Raw genomic sequence first — 15,544 nt, forward strand, 5'->3', positions numbered from 1 at the left:
TATAATATTTTCTCTCCTTGCCCCTCAGAACTAAGGTTGGTAACAGCTTCCCACTGTTGCTAATCTCTGGATGCTGCAGCACCTCTGCATAGTTTCCTGAACTTGCTCATTGCACATCCTTCTGTGAATGTCTCTGATACCATCATATCTAATATCATCTTCTCTACGACTGTTATTTTATTGATTGCTCCTCACTGTACTGAGTGCCCCAAAACACAAATTCATTTAGCCTTGACAAAAATTCAGTGGGAAAGTATTTCACAGATGAGAAAGCCAACTTAGCAGTTTTAAGGATCTTATTCCAGGTAACACAACTAGGAAGTGTCAGAGTCAGAATTCAAAACCAGCTCTTGCCACTCCAAAGTCTGTTTTTAACTACTGCCGACAACTCTGCAACACAGCCCACATAAGAATCACCTGAAGTGTTTGTTGAAAATCCAGATTTTGGGAAACGTGCCCAGACTCCCCCTTCTGAGGAAGCCATCCCTAGAGTTTCACTTGGGCAGTGAGATTGGCTCGGGGTCATCACGTGACCCACAGGAGCTAATTGCATGGGGTAACTGACTACCTATGGGGTGAACTGGCACTAAAACTCTGACCAGCATGGGCAACACTGATTAGTAAGACCAGTCAAACTCTCCCCTGCATCCCAAATTTGAATTGAAAATGCTAAGGAAATTAATTTAGAGGTAGAGGGAAGAAAAAAAAGAAAACCCATAAAGAGAAGCAGGCAATGGGAGAGTGACACACATGGTCATTTGATGGTGGAGCAGTGACCAGTGAAGCAGCAGTAAGATGGCAGAGACCCTGGAGCCTATCGTAGCCTGAATAGTGATTATCCTTAGCTTCTCTTGAGAATTCTAGCTCCTCTCACCCATCAGCTCACCAGTGACTTAGGCAATTGTTTGACATGTCTTTCCTGAACCAGACTCATTTCACTGAGCTGATATATCCTCTCGTTTTTACAGAAAGTGCTCTAAGCTACCACAAGTGAAATAGCCTCCCTTTCGGCCTTCCTACATTTACTCTGTTCATCTCTCTAAACCATTATTCACATTGAAGCTGGGGTGATCTCTCAAAAATGTAAATTTAACTTCATTAACCTCCTTGCTTAAAATACACAAATGGCTTTCTATTCTTTTGATATACGGTAAAAAAATCCCTACAGTAACCTACAAGTTCCTGCATGGCCTGGCCACTGAGTCTGCTCTTTAGCCTCAGCTTGAGACACACGCCCCCAATCTCTTTGGTTCAGTCACGCTGGCCTTCTTTCAGTCCCTTCTGATCACCACATTCCCTCCTGCCCCAGGGCTCAGCGCAGGCTATTCCTTCTGTCTACAATATGGATCCCTTATCCTTGCACCTAGTTAACACCTACTCATCATCAAGCATCACTTCCCCAGGGATGCCTCGCTGACCTCCCTGACTGATGTCAATCTCATGGCATCTGCCTTGCATATTACTGTTCACAGGTGTGACTTTTTGTGCAATTACTTGATTAATATCAGTCATTCCCACTAAACTCCCTAAGACCAGGGTATGCATCTGATTTTGCTCACTGTTGTTTCCCCAGCACCTTGTACAGTGCCATGTTAACAGTAGGCATGAAAATATTTATTGAATGATTTTATATCTACATACAATGACGCTGTGGAAAAGTTCTTCTAGACATGCAACTGTATAGTTGTCTTGGAGTGAATGACAATAGTAACAGTGGGCAAGTGACTGTTGCTTAGGAAGGATTGACACAAAACAGAAGACGAGAGAATGGGTGGCTGTATGCACAGTACCCAGGACAAAGCTCTCCACTTGGAAGGGGATCCCAACCCTTCTGCAGCCCCAACATCCACCTGCGCACCTAGGAAAATGCCCAAAAGGTCAGTGGCACTTTGCTGTCTTTTATTGAGTTTCATTCAAGCTTGTGGATATATTTCCAAAGAGTTTATGTCAACAGCTTTATAAGCCAAGTTATTGCCAGTTCGGTACCTATTACCTATCCTAATCCAGCTTTAAATTGACTTGGAAAAACAAAGACAAAAAAGTTGCAGCCTTGACTGCAAAGTGAAAAGATGGTGCAATTAATGCAAATATCTTTGATTGCCTCTTGAGAAACATTTGTAAATCAAAATTGGTAATGACATAACTGTGCAGCATATTCTCTCAAATTATCCACAGCAGAGAGAAATTGTTTTATATTATTCAAATGTGTAAAGTTAGGTTTAATAAGTGAAAAATATTCTTTCTCATATAATTTCATTTAGGAGACTGGCTTTAGTTCCAAAAACCTTTTGTGGACACCTAGCAAGTGCTAGGTACTCTGTGAGGCCAGGGGAAGGAGATATGGATATGAACTGCATGGCTCTTGCTTCAAGGGTCTCACAGGCCCTTGAGACCCTTCTCAATCATGGCAATAGAAAGAAATACATGCCATGTTACAAGTGCTCGTTGTGCAAAGTGAAATGTCCTTCATTTCATAAAGGAAATAATAATGGTGCAGAGGTCGTAGAAGAGCAGGAAGCGCTCACCAAGAAGACCACGAAGGGTTCAAGATAACACAGCGTCCAGCTTTGTAATGTTACCAGTGAAAAAAATGAGGACCCCCAAAGACAAAGTTCCCTCAACTAGTCAATGACAAAACCAGATCCTGAACCCAAAAGTTCCTTTGAAGGAGTTATCTAAGGTACTACCAAATTCTATTATTCTTACTGGCTTTCTCAAAAAACACTCCAGCCATTGGGGGTTGAAAAATCAAGCAAACTTTGCTTTGCTGTTTATAAGAGAGCAAGATACAACTTCCTGTCTCCAATTTGGCCCCTTTTCAATCTACTTCTGACATAACCATGAAATAATTTCCTAAAATGCAAATCTGATCATGTGATTCCTGTTGCCCTTAGGATAACAACTGGCATCCTTCATGAAGCCTCCAAGGTTCAATATGTCCTGGCCCTGCCTGGCCTTTAACCACTATCTCCTTCTTTCTCTAGGTTCCACCCACACTATACCTCCTCTGGTTCTTCAATCCTATTGTGATTTCTGCCACATCAGGCCTCAACATATAAGTTTCCTCTGCATGGAACACGCTTCCTCCTTCTTCACTACTGATTCATTAGGCTCAGGCAGAGTGCCATTACCCTCACTGGAGACTAGGTTATTACCTCTTCGCCCTCTCTATGTGCTCTGCCATTACTTTTCATCGAGTTACCTGCCTAGTAACTGTCTTCTTTTCTAGACTTAGCCCCAGGAGGGTAGGAATGTCTCTATCAGTCACTCATGCTTCCCACACCTCAGCATAATACCCAGATTCTTAGGAAGGCTAAGCCGCTGGAACAAAAAACCTTCAAAGTCTGAGCATTTTACAGAATGCGAAGTTCTTTTTTCTTTACCATGTGACAGTCCAGAGTGGGAGTGCCAGGTCTGTGACAGTTTTACTCCATGCAGTCATGTGAGACACAGGCTGATCAGCATGTGGCTTCTAAAGTCTCCCTGATAATTTCCACCTTACTCAGCTTGAATGGGAAAAAGCATGGAGGAGCTTGCATGGAAAGTGTTCACTTCTCTTCTGCTCCATTTCCGTCTGGAGGAACTCAGTCACACAGCAGCAAAACTACAAGGAAGACGGAAATATGTGGGCTAGCTGGCCAGCCATGTGCAGGCATTTCTTTACTATGTGGCAAGGAGAAAAAGGATTTTGGAACACAGATGGCTGCTCCACTGAAATCTCAGAGAATATTTACCAAAATAAATAATTTTTAAATCATTGTATTGCTCTGCTATAGATGCTGATATCAATACCCCAACTCCCAGAATCATTATGTTTCTTTCATTTTGTTGGCAGCATTCCAGTATCCAAACAACTGGCTTCAGCGAAAGGTAAGGCACAGATGACTCAGATGTACGTTTTTCTCCTCTACCAAGATGGCATGCCAAGTGTTAAAAAAAAAAAAAATAGGACATCAAAAAATGCCAGAGATGCAAGGGAACTTTTGAATAAATCATCAAACATTCACGATGTTCTTTTTGAAGATGTGGGAACTGAGGTCCAGGAGTAGGAATTAACTTGCCTAAACTTATACAGCTCATTAAAGACAGAGCTGAGATGAGACCATGGATCTCCCGGCTCCTAGTTCAGTGTTCTTCCCACCATATCCAGTTGCATCTCTAAGGGCCGCATCCTCAGAATGTTTAGAGCAGGACCATGAGGATCTGACTCAAGAATGTTCAGTGGAACTCAGGATGCAATCAGCTCCCAACTGCCCCTGTTGACTGAGTAGAAACAGTGTGGCCACCTCTCAAAGTGTAAATATTTGCCCCTAGAAATCAATTGCATAGGTAAACTAAGTTTAGGGCTAACAACATTGCCATGGAAATAACAATATAAGAAAAAAACGCTCGTATACTTGGATCATTATTTTATTCAAAAGTATAAGGCTTCACATGTTTACAGAGTAACAAGCACAGCTGTACGTTACTATATTGCAGGTTTTCCCCTCCTAGATGACTAGCCAAACTCTCCAAAAGAGACTCTGTAATTTTATTTAAATAAATCTCCATCTTCATGGAACTATTTTTATATTATTACAATACAGCAGACTCGTGATTTATGTTTCAATAATTTACACAACTTCAGGCACTTTTAAGAATTGTCCCATCACATGTCTAAGATAACTTCTCCTTCTGGGAGGTTGAGATTGTAACTCGGTCACCTCCAGCGCACACCCACCCCTGCCCACGTACACAACATTCCTAGCACCAGACTCCTTAAATCGGACCACTAAACCACATTTATTCCTATGCCTTAAAAAACACACAGGATAAACATGATTCATCTCCCCAGAATGTATTTTATTTAGTGGGAAGTAATTCTAAATGTTATTCATCAAAATCAGACATGGATAGGTCGTGACATAGAAGTCAATACAAACCCACATTTTCTCTGCTGGCTACTAGGGCCTATGCCCCCGATCTCATGAGGCTTAGGAATGCAGGGTGAGTACATATTTGCCTCTAACACCCAGGGTATTCTTGCAGTGGGAAAATTATTGGCCTAAAGAGTAGACAGCAGGGACCTAGTTTTTAGTTCTGATATATACTACCTATGTGAGCTTGAGCAAACAACTTCTCTCCTGTAGGTCTTCACATCATTCACAAAAATAACTGATATTAGGACAAGTTCTAAAATGAGGAGATTCTTTCATCCTGCTGTATGGAGACTGGTATTTCCGTGACACCATTCAATGTGAATTGACAGTGAACGAATTAGGAGATTTAGTGTTCCACATTCCAGAGCAGGTGAGGAGGAAGAGGCAGAGAATTGTTCTGAAGTTCAAAACAGCTCAGTTTAACACATGTATAGTGAAGCCTACAACATGCCAGGGCCTGGGAATGAATGCAAAGATAAACAAGAGGCAATAACTGTCCACAAAGAATATATAGTCCAATGTGCTATACAGTATAGCAGCCACCAGCTACATGTAGATATTGAGCACTTGAAATTTGGTTAATTTGAATTGAGATGTGTTAAGACTTACGAGACTTAGTAGGAAAAAAAATGTAACATATCCCAATAATTTGCTTCTATTGATGACACGTTGAAATGATAATATTTTAATATATTGGCTTCAATAAAATAGATTATTAAAATTAACTTTTACCTGTTTATTTTTACTACTTTAATGTGGCCATCTATCAGAAATTTTAAAATTATGATTGTGGCTCAAATTATTTTTGGTGGGGGGGACAGCACTGATGTAGAAGATAATCTAAACAGAGTGTTTCAGTGTGACGATTATGAAAAGATTATGTTTAAGAATTACAGAAGCACAAACGAAGGACATGTAGCCCCATCTGGGAGTTTGGGAAAGAGTCCTGCAAAATACGCTGCCTGAAAAAACAACACCTAGAGGCAGCGTGCATCTTGGAGTGAAACCAGAGCAGTTGTGTGGGCAAGCTATAATACTTAGCCTCTTGCTGTCTCCGTTTCTTCATCAATAGAGTGGGGGTTGATACTAAGACATACCTCGTTGGACTGAATCAGAATGTAGGGAGTTGAGTCATGTGCATTCATCCCAAGGAAGAGTCATTGGCACGTAGAATGTGTGTCGTATATTATTGTCCACCAGAACACAAGCTCCAAAAAGTCAGAGTTTGTTCTTTTGATGTTACTCACTGCTCTATGCCCCAGAACTATCACAGGGTCTGGTAATAAATACTTGCCAATAAATGCTTGTGGGATGGATAGAGTATGTAGGAACTACACACAGTTCAGTATTATTAAAGTACTGACAGTGAGCTAGGGAATAACACAGAGGGCAGCAGAAATCGGCCGGCTTAATGTCCTTCCCTACACCCCCGTTCCAGAGGCAAGAGAGCCAATAAAAGATGCCAAAAGAGAAAAAGCAGTCCCTTGTGTTTTCAGTTGCACTTAGCCCTTTACAATATGCTTTCACATACTAGTTCCCAACTCTGCAAGGCAGACAGTGAAGGAATTAAGAGGCAACATGCTGGGTTTATTAAGGGAAGAATCCAACCATAAAAACAGGAAACTAAAACGCCTCACCAAATATCATCAGTGTTATTAGAACGACCAGAGTTCCTCGTTATCTTTTATTTTTAATATTTTCTAGCTCTGTTTTTACCATGGGCATATGCTGTTTTATAGCCAAGGGAAAGGCATGCTGTTTTCTAAAAGAGATGCAGGAAAAGAATGGGAAGTTGGCTAGACCAGATGGAGTTCCCATTTCAGAGCGCAGTCAGACCTGAACTTCATCAGAGGGTCAAAAAATATCTGGATTCCAGAATCACCATGGGGATGCCCTTGCAAGAGGATACTCCTAAGTGGCGGATCTTTCTATGGACTTTGAAGTCAACGGTTTCATATACTTTCTTTGCCGCTTCTTAGCAATGTGAACTTTATTTAACCAACTATATAGCCTGGGCACTGCTGAGAGATACAATAAAAACTGAGAAGGCCCACACACTCCCTCCTTTCACCCACTTGTCTTCACTCTTGTCCCTCCTCCTCACCTTTAACTGAAAAATTAGATGCTCAAAATGCTTTGATGCCTTCTCTTTCCACTTTGAAGAAAATCCTGATTCCTTTACACGGCCTACAAGTCCTGCATGATCTAGCTTTTGCGCACAAACACCCTTCCGGCCCCTAGACTCTACCCACAACTGTCTTTTCAGAAATCTGCCAAATATGCCAGATTTCTTGTGACCTGAGCCTTCACATATCCGGCTTCCCGAGCCTGGAACATTCAGCAAATTCCTAATCTCACCCTGACCCTCACCCTTTTCATGGCTGGCTCCTCCTCATCCTAGTAATCTTAGCTTAAATATTAATCTACTCATGGAGGCCTTCCAGACCACCCATCTAAGTAGTTTTCCTCCCAGGCCCACTCTGTAATTTTTTTTCTGTCTCTGTACCTTCCTTGCCTCATACATCACAAGTTGTATATATATATATATATATATATATATGCATACATATGTATATATATAATATTTGTATGTGGACAAATAACATAAAATAACATAAAAAATAAATACATGTGTATACATATACATACTCTTTATTATTGATTTCTCTGCTAGATCATAAGATCTATGAGAGCAGAAACCACATCTGAGGTTTTTTAATTAAAAAAAAAAAAAATAGGGACAAGGGTCTTGCTATGTTGACCAGGCTGGTCTCAAACTCCTGGCCTCAAGCAATCATCCCATCATGGCCTTCCAAAGTGCTGGGATTATAGGCATGAGACACTGTGCCTGGCCCCGTATCTGGTCTTGTCCCCTCTGTATGCTGGGAGGTAACAGGCACTTAGTAAGCACTCAATATGAAAATCATGTTATTCTGACTGAACATCATTCTTTGAACCTGTCATTGTTGCACATTATCTGGGCTGAAAGCTGGGAGATTTTGTTCTTATTTTCTTCGGATTCATTCATTTAACAGCATTTATTAGCACCTACAATGTAGCAGACATTTGTACTGTCACTGGGAATATAGTGATTTTAAGAAAAAAGGTCTGATCCCTGACCCATGGAGACTGCTTTCTAGTTGAGGAAAGGACAGGTAAATATGTAGTACCTGTAAAGTGTGATAAGTTCTACACTAGGGGATGTATTGATGACTAAAAGAACACAAAGCATACGAATTTTCTTCATGGTAACTTATACATTTCCCTGTGTTCACAGCAACGCAGTGGAAAGAAACGAATTAGCATTGCCCTATCAAGGAGCTTACCTGAGAGAAACCAGCTGGGAGATCACTCTGTTTTAGGCCATGAGTCAAAGAGCCCTTATTCATCATTATAGCAAAGAGCTTTTCCTGAAAGTCATTCTCCTTTATCATACTGACACGAAGTGATGCTGTGTCTGACACAGAATATAAATTCCACAAGAGCAGGACTTCATTTTATTCAGTGATTCCTAATATCAAGGACTGAGCCTCATCCATAGTAGATGCTCTATCAATATTTGTAGAATAACTGAATGAAATTACAGACCACAAAACCAAACCTTAGAGAGGTGAGAGACTTTTCTAAGGTCACATGGCAAGCAGGCGGTAAATCTCACATCTAACTCTACTAATTCTAATTGCTATTGAGGGAGCTTTTGTTCTCTGTTGTTTAAAGATGCAGGATCGGAAACTCCCACATCCTGCTCCCAGATAGGAGGCAAAGGGCCAAGATTTAGAAGGTTCCCTACAGTTCCTTTGGAAGACACAACAGCAGGTCTGGGAAAGGGTTATTTCTAACTCAGGATACTTTGTTGCACATTTCTTCTCTCCTAGCTCTGAGGAAGTGCTCAGATCTGGAAAAAGCTATTGCCACCACTGTTCTGATTTTCAGAAATTCTTCTGACTCTGATGGTAAACTTGAAAAAGCTACTGCCAAAGATCTGCTGCAAACCCAATTTAGGAATTTCGCAGAGGTGAGAGAATTAACTTGCATAAAGAAACAGGAACCACACCCTCATGGCTGACCCAACGAACAAATAACTCCAGCTCCAGGTCCCTGTCATGTTGTCTCACGTAACAAAGGTTTATTGAACACCTACGTATGCCAGGCAGTGAGCTGCACTGGAGTTGATGCAGTGAAGACAGCAATCCCCAGCAAGGGAAAGAAATACACTAAAAAAGTAATTAAAAATAGTCAAAGGATGTGAAAGCGTAGAGCATTCAGTGAGAGTAAAACAGAGGAACTATCTTGGGGCAGGTAATCAAAGACGGGCTCCTGGAAAACTAAGGTATAGCTGAGATCTGAAGAGTAAGCAGGAGGTAGCTAGGCAAGGGGAAGTGAGAATGATGGCGTTCCAAGCAGAGATCTGGAGGGCCAGTTGGTGAGAAGGGATGGGACGGTAGCTGGGAAGTGGTTAGAGATGAGGCTGGGGAGGCGAGGAGAAGCCAAAACTTACAGAAGCATAGCCTGATAGCAAGAGGAAGCCAGGAACTATTTCTACGTCCAGGCCTAAGAAATTACACCAGCTGCAGTACAGAGAACAGACTAGGGTTGGCGGTGGAATAGGAAAAAAGGGAATAACTAGCTGTGGGGAGGCAATTCAAGAGAAAGATGGTAATGGCTTAGACTACGGCGGTGAAGATGGAGATAAACAGACAAATAGAAGAGACGTTTAGAAGGTGGAATGAACAAGATCTGACAGTTGATTGACTGTGAGAGTTGAAGGAGAGGAAAGCAAATGATGACAACACAATTTCTGACTTACAAAAGGAACGGTGGTGTTCCCATTCCTAGAGAAGAAAAAGGCTAAAGAATAAGCAGGTTTGAGGTGGGGTGGAGGTAGGGAGGAGATGGTGAGTTCCATTAGGATGTGTCAATGTTAAGATGTCCATGAAATATTTAAGAGGAAGACTTAGCAACAGGATAGATGAGTTCAAAGGTGAGAATAGAGATCTGGGTTCAAAATAGAGAAATGAGAGTCAGCAGTATATAATCAGTCACTGGCCTAAAGGTTACTACCTTACTCACCTAAGGGTATATTTCTCAAATTTCAGTCACTGAATACCATATTTAGTATTTTTCCCACATCTGCCTATAGCCTGTGTTGCTTTGAACTTTTCCTTTATATTTTTTCTCTACTTAAGTAAATTTTTATAAGGACACTGTATCATTATTCGTATTGTAAATTCAGTGGATTAGAGTAAAAAATAATAGTGAAAAAATAGATGACTATCAATTCTTATTTAGTGTTTAATATTTATTCTTGCATCACCTAAAATGGCGTTACATTCTGTCAGCAGCATATGCTCATACTTTGGAAAACACCAGTCTAGGGAAAATGTGTAAGAGGAAAAAAGGGCACCATATCAGCTTAAACTATCAATATTTATTGATGGGTAGAACAAGAAAGCACATAGAGGCAGTCTCCAAGTCCTTGTATCTGTTCTGAAATATTGAAAAGATAGTATTCTTTCTATATATGCACACATACACATACATAAACACCTATATATGGTTTCAGCGCACTACAGTTATATAAGATGTCACCCACTGGGGGGAGCTAAGTCAAGGGTACAACTTTCTGTGAGTGGGTGATTATTTCAAAAGAGAAAGAGAGAATATAGTGTAATACACAGATAAATGAATGGAAATAAATGTTAATAAGGGTTAGCTATTTTGAGTAATGGGGTAAAGGGTTACAGTCACAGCCTTTTTTTTTTTTTTTGAGATGGAGTCTCGCTCTGTCGCCCAGGCTGGAGTGCAGTGGCGCGATCTCGGCTCACCGCAAGCTCCACCTCCCGGGTTCACGCCATTCTCCTGCCTCAGCATCTCCAAGTAGCTGGGACTACAGGCGCCCGCCACCACGCCTGGCTAATTTTTTGTATTTTTAGTAGAGACGGGGTTTCACCGTGGTCTCGATCTCCTGACCTCGTGATCCGCCCGCCTCGGCCTCCCAAAGTGCTGAGATTACAAGCGTGAGCCACCGCGCCCGGCCCAACACAGTCCTTTTTTTAAATTTACTTTTTCTAAATGTTCTATATTAAACATGTATTTTTCTGATTTTTTTTTTTTTTTTTTTGGAAAGCTACTTTTTCAGGCAGAAATATCAGGCAGAATTTATCAAGAGATAACAAGTTTTGGGGAGTCTAAGGAAAGGATGGGTAAATAAATCCTATACCATTTGCCTACATCCAAGGCCAAAAGAAATGGGGCCCATATGCCAGACAGAAAGGGAGCTCATTACCTGGTAACCTGGCAAATGCTCAGCAAGCTTTTAACACATATGAAAATGAAGAACTAACGGACGCACCATCTTGATGTAACTCATCATCCCTCTCAGAACACCAGGGAAAAAGAATTAAAAACCAGTCCTTAGGAAAGACACCTTCAGCCTCATGTCTCTCAGAGTAGGCTAAACCCTAGAAGTACAGCCAATTTCTGGATCTCTCTAGCAGCAGGCACACCCAGGCCTCAGTGTAATCTTACCCTCTGCTCGAGATGAAAGTAGAGCCATATTTCAGGGACTTGAGGGGACAGTCATCCCAAGGCATTCTCTGCAATGTCTGTCAGAATGCTGCCTTGGCCCAACCACCCTGCCCCATGAGACCCCCTAGGGCAGGTGCATGCACGTGAGTCAATGGCAAAGCTCAGGATCCCACTTCATTCCTAACTGGGCTTTCTCCTCAGTCCCCATGTTGTGTCCCCTGATAAACTGAGCTGGTTCTTTTGGCTAAGGCCTGAGTTCTAAGGGGAACATTGCCTTTCCCATAAGGCTAAACATGGTTTCGGGGATCTTAGCACCTTATAGCCAGTCAGATAGAATTTTAAAAAGCACCTAAAGGCACTACTGGGAAGATACAAAAAGATGACAGTTCATGTCCCAGGAGGACTGGACCTCAGAAAATGGTGTGCTCTTAAAATATGCAGGAAAAAAAAGAAGACCAATACCTATCTCGTACCTCTGAGCAAACAGTGTGCCACTCTGCTAGTAAAGTGGTCCTGTCTACCTGTGTCTTGGAATCTGACCCTTTCCAAATAGCACTCAGCTCTCCTGGAGGGAGAGAGTAGCCAGCTCCCCTTGGCCCTCATGGATAGGGTGACGGTGACCTCTTGAGGAGAAACAGCCTATAAGAGGAATGTAGCATCATTCCCAAAGTGCCTTACTCATTGCTGTGATGGCTTTGTACACGTAGCTCGTGGGTGAGCATTTGGGGTCAAACTAAATGCAAATATGGTTCAATATAATGGTGAATCAAATGACTTTAACATTTTTAACGTCACTGGGGAAGATATTTCACAAGCTGTGATTTGAAACTAAAAAGTCTCTCCATTTATATACTATTAAGATGTTTTCCTTCAATCTGACTATTTGTGAACACTATGAATATAGATTTGATTTATAATCAAACTAAAGCTAAATAATCTTTCAAAGCACGTATTTTCTTTTAGCATATTTTATTCTGTATTTCTGGATAATCTTAAGTCTTAGATAATGAACCCGTAGAGGATACCTTCCCTAACACAAAGATTGTATTTTGAAAATTTAAAAACATAATATGTGTCTTCAAAAAAAGGCAGAATAGCTTAGCAGTTAAGAGTATGGGCTCTCAAGAGGTAGATGGGCTACAAACCCTGGCTCCACACCAAAATCTTCCCAGCTTGGGGCAAGTCTCTTAATTATCACCTGTCTCTGATACTGCATCTGTAGGATGAGGATAATAGTAGTATATATTCAATAAGGTCACTATGATGATTAGAGGAGATAACATATAAAAAGATTTAACATGGTGATTTACTGGTAGCATTGTTGGCAACTTGACGTGTTACTATTGTTAATAACATGTCTATTATTTACTATGATTTGGATGTTTGTCCCCTCCAAACTCCCTGTTGAAATTTGATCTCCAATGTTGGAGGTGGGGCCTTATGGGAGGTGTTTGAAGTCATAGGGACAGAGCTTTCGTGAATAAATGAATGCCCTGCCTTGGGGGTGTTGAGTGAGTTCTCACTCTATTAGTTACCACAAGAGCTGGTTGTTTAAAAGAGGCTGGAACCCTCCCTCCTCCTCTTGCCTCCTCTCTTGCTGTGTGATCTGTTCATACACCAGCTCCCCTTCACCTTCTACCATGAGTGGAAGCAGTCTGAGGTCCTCACCAGATGCAGAGGCCTGATCTTGAACTTTCCAGCCATCAGAATTGTAAGCTAAATTTTTCTTTTTTCTTTGTAAATCACTCAATCTCAGGTATTCTGTTACAGCAACACTAAACAGACTAAGACATTATTGTTTATGATCTGTAAACCTGAAGTCTATACAATGAATTCAGTTTTTATTTCTCCATTCTCACAGGGACAAGAAACCAAGCCAAAATACAGAGAGATCCTTTCTGAACTTGATGAGCACACAGAAAATAAGCTAGATTTTGAGGACTTCATGATCTTGCTCTTAAGCATCACTGTCATGTCAGATCTGCTACAAAATATATGGAGTGTAAACATTATGAAATAAACAGTTTTAAACATGCTGTATAAAATAATGGCAAAAGGCAGAGTTATTAAAATGTTTCCAACTTATTTTTGATTAATCGATTATATCTATCATGCATCTGGAATTGCCTAGGATGGCTCTGATTGCTGGTATTCAGATCCAATGTAACTCCAAATATTTACCCACACACTTCAGGAATGTTTGAACGATAAGGTCTCTGTGTGCTCTACAATATGATAGATTTGATACCACTGAATAATAAATTGCTTTTGCTGAGTCAGTAGTGACTTACAGCACTCTGCTTATAGTCATTGAGTCACTCACTTATTCACTAAACATTTGTTGAGCATCTACTTGATGGGACTGCTGAGGATACAGTAATGAATTGGCCAAGCAATTCCTTCCTTCAGACATGCTTGCAGAAGTCTAGCAGAAGAGATGGACATTGAACGATTTTTAATTAATTGCATACACAGTATAATTAGAATTGAAATAAGGGCTATAGGATGCTAAAAGAGATTATCACCTCATCTGAGTTCAAAGGTCAGAAGAGCTTTACTGACATTCTATAAAAAGCAAAAAAAAAAAAAAAAAATTGGTCCATGGATGCCAGAGATATGGGTGGGAAATGGGGCTGTCCACAAATGGCACAAGGGGAGTTTTTATTTTATTTTATTTTATCTTATTTTATTTTATTTTATTTTGAGACAGAGTTTTGCTCTTGTCGCCCAGGCTGGAGTGCAATGGCACGATCTTGTCTCACTGCAACCTCCGCCTCCCAGGTTCAAGTGATTCTCCTGCCTCAGCCTCCTGAGTAGCTGGGATTACAGGCATGTGCCACCATGCCAGGCTAATTTTTTTTGTATTTTTAGTGGAGATGGGGTTTCGCCATGTCGGCCGAGCTGGTCTCGAACTCCTGACCTCAGGTGGTCCGCCCACCTCAGCCTCCCAAAGGGCTGGGATTACAGGCTTGAGCCACCAAGCCTGGTCAAGGGGACTTTTAAGGGGGCTGGAAATGGTCTCCCCTTTGATTGTGAGGTGGTGACTACAAGACTGCATGCATTTGTCAAACTCATAGAACTGCACACTGAAAAGAGTGAATTGTACTGTATGTCAATTGTACCTAAATAAATCTGACTTAACAAAAAAATAAAACCCAGCATATTTGTAATCTCTGACCACAATTTAACCAACAATTCCTTGGGATTACGATGTAAAAGTAGTCATACCCCAGAGACCCACACCGACCCCCATGACCACCTCCTGTATTCCTGAATTTAAATTACATACACACGCATAGTCTATGCCTGAACCTTTAAGATAGACTCTCACAAAGATTTTTATTCATGTAGGACCTCACCTGAGGACAGCAGGCCCCAGTAGAGTAGCTCAGCATATGGCAATGGGCACTCAAGGTCCCCAGAGGGGGCACTGGGCAACAGCCAGAGGCTCAAGCCTTAATCAACCCTGGCTTTAAAGATGCCATCTTACTCTAGATGCCATCTTACTCTATCTTTACATGGGAGTAATAATGTCCCCCCTTTCCAGCTGCAGGAACTGAGGATTAGAGTAGCTAAACGATGGTCCAGGATCACTGAGGCAATCAATTTCAGAGTCAGAATCCTGGCAGAAGCAAAGAGGTGCCAAAAGGGGAGGAGAAAGAGGCAACATAGTTTTCCAGCTTTGATTCCAATTTTGTTCCAGTCACTTGCTAAGCTCCACAATCAGGCAGGCAGTCACCTAACATGTATTGCACTTCTACCGCAGGCTGTTGCCAACAGAGACGCAAAGAGGAGCGAGTCACAGTCTTTACCTTCCGGAAGTTTATGGCTGGCAAAACATGTATGTAAATGTGGTCTATTGGAGCTATTCTATAATCCTGTCAAATGCATGGTAGGACTTTACTTCTCTGTTTCCTTACAGTTGAGTGTGTCCATCCTTTGGCCGGTGACATCTGAGCTGAAGTGAAATGTGCCACTTCCAGGTGGAGGCTTTAAGAGCCTGGGTCAATTCACTACCCTGCTTCCCTGGGCTGTGATAACTGGCAACATGCCCCATGGAGGCTGCTCCTTCAGCCTAGGTCCTGAGGGAGGCCAGT

The 15,544-nt window shown here is 41.5% G+C and overlaps 1 protein-coding gene across 2 annotated transcripts; it reads left to right on the forward strand.

The window, feature by feature from the left end:
* The first annotated feature begins 1,754 nt into the window (after window positions 1–1,754).
* SNTN (sentan, cilia apical structure protein) lies at window positions 1,755–14,596 on the forward strand. 2 transcript variants are annotated; one of them, XM_032149085.3, is made up of 5 exons: window positions 1,755–1,877; window positions 3,836–3,870; window positions 8,795–8,934; window positions 13,069–13,158; window positions 13,309–14,596. In XM_032149085.3, the coding sequence occupies exons 1-5, from the start codon at window positions 1,768–1,770 to the stop codon at window positions 13,465–13,467; spliced, it is 534 nt and encodes a 177-aa protein (XP_032004976.1). In that variant the 5' UTR covers window positions 1,755–1,767; the 3' UTR covers window positions 13,468–14,596. The 2 variants fall into 2 exon arrangements, with proteins under 2 accessions (XP_032004976.1, XP_032004977.1); XM_032149086.3 differs by lacking the exon at window positions 13,069–13,158.
* Window positions 14,597–15,544: the final 948 nt, after the last annotated feature.

Source organism: Hylobates moloch, unplaced genomic scaffold (genome assembly GCF_009828535.3).
Source record: "Hylobates moloch isolate HMO894 unplaced genomic scaffold, HMol_V3 SCAFFOLD_4, whole genome shotgun sequence".
NCBI classification, from domain to species: domain Eukaryota; kingdom Metazoa; phylum Chordata; class Mammalia; order Primates; family Hylobatidae; genus Hylobates; species Hylobates moloch.